The 6825-nt window shown below is 30.5% G+C and overlaps 1 protein-coding gene across 1 annotated transcript in view; it reads left to right on the forward strand.

The window, feature by feature from the left end:
• Positions 1–6825, forward strand: part of LOC106456997 (gamma-aminobutyric acid type B receptor subunit 2-like) — a gene marked incomplete at its 5' end in the record, with an annotated part of 83939 nt that overhangs the window by 31190 nt on the left and 45924 nt on the right. Inside the window, one exon of the mRNA XM_022383005.1 lies at positions 1408–1509. Coding sequence (XP_022238713.1) covers positions 1408–1509 — 102 coding nt within the window. The remainder of the gene's footprint in view (positions 1–1407; positions 1510–6825) is intronic.

Raw genomic sequence — 6825 nt, forward strand, 5'->3', positions numbered from 1 at the left:
CTAGAAAAAATCTGAACTTCTAAAACAGTATATTTACACTTATTATTGTTCTTTTAAAACTCTAGAGTAATAATAGCAACCAGGTAACACATCTTGTAATACTGGGTTCCTTCAATAATAGTAGAAATTGATACTGATACATAAAATAATTGTTTGTATTAAGTAATAATCACGTTTCTTAAATTGATGGATTATACTAATTTCAGGAAGGTTGAAAAATAGTATCACTCAAGAAAATAAAGTTATAATCCCTTAGAGATTTTTATGATATCACCTTTATCAATTAACAGCTACATCCGATAAACTGGTTTAACTCTAAGATCCATTAAGAAAATATATTACAATAACATTCTTTAAAGTACGTTACATCTAGAATTCGGAAAAGATATAAAAATTGGGTTAGCTAGAATGTTGGAAAGATCTGAAAATAATTGTTAACCGAAGTTAATTCTGTATTAATACGAAAAAGCAAAAGTACAAGTGAAGCTAGAAGAACTCTATTATCTTGAAAAATTATAGAATAACAATAACATTCGTTGGAATTCTTATACCAAAACAAATAGTAACAATGCATGTTAAGCTACAACAACCATGTTATCCTAAGAACACGTGGATGGATACGAAACATCAACACAAAACGGATAAGCTGAATTAGTCTTGAGATCCTAGAAGAAAATAAAATCACAGTAACAATTTCTGAAGCTGGAATACTTTTTAAATACTGGGGAAAAATGAAACAACAAAGAACTCTCTTAAACTGGACTAATATTGAAACTCTGAAGTAAATAAACCAACAAGGAAATCTTTTAAACTGGACTAGTATTGAAACCCTGAAGTAAATAAATCAACAATGAATTTTTTTAAACTGCTTGAAATCCTAGAAAAAGTAAAACAAGCTGAAATAGTCTTGAAACCGTGTAAAACATGTGAAATAACAATGAGTTTTATTAAGCTGGAATAATCTTGAAACCGTGTAAAAAATGTGAAATGACAATGAGTTTTATTAAGCTGGAATAGCTGAAACCGTATAAGGACGTAACATAAGATCAATAGGCGTTAAGTGTTGTAAGGATATTAACTAATGTCTGCAGCTTATGGAAGCTATAGTTCATTTTCCGGAGTATTTTTTTTTAATTAAAATCATATACTTCCAAGTTCTGCTTTGATTGTTAGCTGTATTGCTTTAGTATAATTCAATCACTAATGTTCTGTGTACTGTTGTTCAGTTTGAAATGCCTTTCTTTAATGTGACCAAACGTCAATGTTTTTATTTTATGCAAATTTTTATGTTTCTGAAACTTAAGATAAAATGTTTTCAGGCTAGCTGAAGAAAAAAAAAACGTTACCGAGATTGAGTAATCATGAGTTCCTTTTCCCTCGCTCAACCATGTATTTATTTGTCCATAGCCTCACAGTAAGTTGCTGACGGATCTGGAAACTGCCAAGATTGAAATAGCTGCTCAGCAAAGGTTTGTTAAAGAAGTTCAGTCGGCTGTATCAAAACTTAAGGTGAGTATATCGCCATCTCACGACAAAATAGAACACTATTTTAATAGTTTTGTTGTTTCATTGGGAATCATAACGTTCTCTACTAGTTTGTGTGTTTCCGCATTGTTTAACACGCCATTCATTTAGCTATAATAAATGTTTTTATATAATTTTCGCTCAACTTTTTTAAACAGAGCTGAATCTTATTTCTCAGTGCAAGTAAGTTACCTGAACGTGATAAAAATTATTAATACAATTAATTTAACAAACACTTTGATTTTTATGATTGTTTTGTGAAAAATGAAATGTATAGGATTAACATTACCAATTCAAACACAGTAATTTAAATATAGAATTTCGATATTTCCCTAAGGGAAACAAAATATCCCTCGTTGACCCGTGAAATAAAATCATTATTCCTACCTCTAAAAAAACAAAAATAAACCTTTTCAACAATGAACACAATAATTCAGTGATTTCCAGTGATTCTTTGTTTGAAGTTAAGCACAAAGCTACACAATGGGCTATCTGTGATCTGCCCAACACGGTCATCGAAACCCGGTTTCTAGCGTTGTAAATCCGCAGACATACCGCTGTGCCACTGTGGGATTCGGTGATTCACGATAATGTTTTTTTTTTGTCTGTGAATATTACTCGCATTATTTTGTAGTAAGCATAACTACTTTTCATTATTTTATCAAAGCAACACATGCGCATTTTTAACTAACAAGTAAACACAATAATTTCTCACTTGTTCTGCAAAACACAAAATATAATAATTGTAAAATTGATTTTTTCTTTTCCGCAATAAGCATTAAAATCTTTTTATTGTCTAGCTAAACAAAAACATCATGGATATTCACTTAAACACAAACATTTATCTAGTGCCTATGTTCGTCTAGTGCCTTTGTTTGTGTAGTGCCATTGTTCGTCTAGTGCCATTGTTCGTTTAAAATAAATATCAATCACTGTTGTTGTTTTTTTTTTCGTTTTTCTTCTCAATGAAACGCAATCATATTTTATGCTTGCTGAATGAATCACAATAAATGATTAATAAATAAAGCGCAATCGTTCACCTGTTTGTCAAATCACACTCTAACCTCTAAGTAATTATTTTTAATCATTGATATATTTCATTGTTTCGAGATCTTTTCAGTCTGGTTGTATATTTAACTTTCATTAATTAAAGAAAGTCAAATTATAGGACGTGATGATAAACATGTATTCAAATGTGAGAAAACGAAACGATGTGAAGACTTAAAGCTTAAAAGAGAAAAGACACAATGATCTATAATACGAAGGTTAACACACCTTTATTACAAATACAAAGTGTGTATAGCTCTGAATTGAACAATGCAGAGCAAGGTTTTATTATTGGTGTAATCTGTTGATTTTATATTTCCCCAATTAAATCAATTTGGTTAAGGACACACATTTTCGATTGATAGATGGTAGTCAAGTTTACCCCGCTCAGCCTATCGAAAATAGAATGTTTCAACAACTTGACTGACGATTAAAATTATTCAGATTTTATGACAAAAAATATCAAGCTTTCTAAATCACGCAGTTAATATATTAACTGATATTTCATCATAATATAAGTCTTTATATTAAAACAGTGCACCATGTATAACTATTTTTTTAAATAAAAACCCTACAGAACATGAATTAAGTATGGGGTTTCTTATTAGCATATCAACTTATGAGGATAATGAATTAACTTTTCGCATGTCGTAAACGTTTACATCTTAAACATTATTTTAGCTAACTTTCTATGGAGTAATTTAAAGTCTTGAACACATTTCTTATAGTCATACTTTGACAAATTATGCGCACGGCTTCTCTGGCACATCAATGGTTTATACTCTGGTATTTTTGATATGATAGTTACAGAGTGTCATTTATATTACTTCTGTGCTACCTTTAAATAAGAAGAACGCTGAACATAAACAGGGAACGTATGTTACGACAAGACATAGTACTTTTCAGAAAAAGGTTGCGACAAGCTGTGTAATTTTCCACCTCTGTGAGATAGGTCAACATTTCAATCTTTAAATGGGTTTTTATACTCTTGTTAAATTAATCCATCCAGACACTAAGAGTGACATGGATAACAATAAATCTTCCTCCGAATCTGACAACAAATAGTGAATGACCAACATAAAGCTGACAATTATAATTCTTACTAGAAGATGGAAACTTTCATTCTTACAAAATAATTTAATGAAAAATGAAAACTTAATAATTAAATATATAGAGAGTGAAGTTTTTCACGGCAATCTTTAAACACTACCGTAGTGAAAACAACTGTACTGTAACACTAGAATATTATAAAACTAAGTTTGTTTGTTTGAACACAACGTAGTAAAAACAACTGTACTGTGACTCACTAATTAATTTTAAAACTGTTTGTTTGTTTGAACACTACCGTAGTAAAAACAACTGTACTGTAACACATTAATTAATTATAAAACTAAGTTTGTTTGTTTGAACACTACCGTAGTAAAAACAACTGTACTGTAACACACTAATTAATTTTAAAACTAAGTTTGTTTGTTTGAACACTACCGTAGTAAAAACATCTGTACTGTAACACACTAGAATATTATAAGACTAAGTTTGTTTCTTTGTTTTTTATCAATGACATTCACAAATACCAAACTTCTTACCTGACAAGGTGTTTTTGAAGAGGTATTCCGCTATTATTGAAGTGACATGAACATATTTGATAAGTACAGTATGATTTTAGAAATGAATAAAAAACCTACACTTCACAACAATTTGTTTCACCAGCGTTGCCATAGAGAACTTTAAGAACTTGGGTTCGACCAATGTCAATGTAGAAACTAAACTTTTAAACTTGAATTTTTATCATCTTGACTAGAAAAATTAATTTTCTTACTTCTCGCACTGGAATATTGTACTCGTATCAGCTAGAATTTTAATGTCTCAATATGGGTAGTGAGAGAAAATTAAGCGATCCTGAAGTATAAAATGAATTGGCAATTCTCCGCAGTAAGTAACATCTATCAAACGTTTTAAAAACATTAAAATCAAAAATCACAAGTTAGGTTTACTGAACCTTAAGTTTGTATCAAATCAGTCAGATGGTTTAAAAACGTGCTTGAACATTTACTCCCAAACAATAACCTAAAAGTGGTGACATGTTAACGATAGAAACCTTTCATCATAATCATCACACGCATATACTGAATTTTAAAACTTCAGTAATATTTAGTCAAGGCTAATGTACAGATGTCAAATCCATAGGTTGAATTGTATCATGCTGGTCACTTCCGTAAACAAACTTGAACAATTGACGTACTTTACTGACAAGACTAATATGAAGAGATACAAAACCTTTCAACAAATTGAATGTTATCACTGTGATCACTTCCGTAAACAATACTTAAACAATTGACGTACCTTGCTAGCAAGAGAAATATACAGAGACTCCAAAGCTTTCAACAAATTGAATACGTCATCCTGGTCACTTCCGTAAACACAATTAAGAATTGCCGGACCTAACTAACACGAGACTCCTAAGTTTCTACAAATATTAAACGTTTAAAATATTACCGTTAGAAAGAATGGGTGATTTCACTTGCATATTTACAAATATTTCGTGAGTTTTTTAATAAAACATGTTATTATATTCTTTGAACAAAAAGTGTTTTGTAGCAATCTGAAATTAGATAAAATTCTTGAAACTACTAAAGTGTTGTAACCATGTTATAGTTTAGTCATAGTTAGGAACATCAATGTTGCATATTCTTAAAATGCCATATATAGATATAAATCTATTATACGTTTCACTACTATAAGAAGACTAGTTTGTTTCCGATTTTCCCTTATCCAGCATTACTGAAGACAGATGAAGTACCTCGAAATTAGTATAACTCAGTAACAAATACCCCGAAATTAGTATAACTCAGTAACAAATACCCCGAAATTGGTATAAGTCAGTAACAAGCGGTGAATCTAATGGCAGATTAGACTTCATATTTATTTTAGCATCTTAAACCGCTTATCTGCTGAATAATTCACAGGAATAAATTAGTAGCACTAGTGCTACATATTCTTCAAATCCTATAAATATGGGAATAAATTAGTAGCACTATAAATTCCCTATAAATATGGGAATAAATTAGTAGCACTAGTGCTGCATATTCTTCAAATCCTATAAAGATGGGAATAAATTAGTAGCACTAGTACTGCCTATTCTTCAAATCCTATAAATATGGAAATAAATTAGTAGCACTAGTGCTGCCTATTCTTCAAATCCTATAAATATGGGAATAAATCAATAGCACTAGTGCGGAATATTCTTCAAATCCTATAAATATGGGAATAAATCAATAGCACTAGTGCAGCATATTCTTCAAATCCTATAAATATGGGAATAAATCAATAGCACTAGTGCGGCATATTCTTTAAATCCTATAAATATGGGAATAAATTAGTAGCACTAGTGCTGCATATTCTTCAAATCCTATAACTATAACTTCATTTTGGTGTGTAAAAGACAATTAAAATACCATGCGTTTAAGTACCGGATTGTTTACGTTTTATTATGAAATATCTAGTCGGTGCGTAAAAGATTTAAATTTTGAACAATGGTAGGATCTGCGATTCATTGTGGAGCACGAAACACTATGAGAAAGAAGATTAAATAGATAAATCATGTAAATCGTGATATAATATAGCCACTACTGGAATCGCTATGACATATAGGATATAATGGTTTAATTTTGATAAAGTTATGCATGATTACCAACTGCTTTTATTTAGTCATTATGAAACTTAGTTTTCATTACGTTGAAATTTCTAGTGGACTGCTCCTGATTGAAGCTTTGAATGATCGAAGTCATCTCTGTATTCGGATAATTATATTTTAGATTACTAAGCGTAGACTTCTTCTTAAAGCAATACAAAAGTCATCTGGGTTTTTTTTTCTCTACAGATAATCAGAAGCTAGATATGAAAAGCTACCTGGCATTGTTGCTCTATCTCCGGTGTACATGTCGCTTTTCAGTTATTCAGAGCGTCCCAAATTCGAAAACGGTGATTAGCCAAAGCCGATATTTCTTATTTTCCTTCATCATCATCTTTCTTTAACAGGCCTAGCGCCTACTTAGTTCTAGTAGTTACTATAATTTTATCAGAATTTGAAAGAATAAAACAGTTTTCACGATCTTTGACATCCTGTTTTATTATTATTGTATGCAAAATTTGTAAAGCTGTAGAATACACTCTATAACCTAGTAACTCAGGTACGCAATTTTATAAAAAAGTAAACAAACAAGTATTATGAAAAAAATTTATCGCTAAATAAAA

Source organism: Limulus polyphemus, unplaced genomic scaffold (genome assembly GCF_000517525.1).
Source record: "Limulus polyphemus unplaced genomic scaffold, Limulus_polyphemus-2.1.2 Scaffold14, whole genome shotgun sequence".
Lineage (NCBI taxonomy): Eukaryota > Metazoa > Arthropoda > Merostomata > Xiphosura > Limulidae > Limulus > Limulus polyphemus.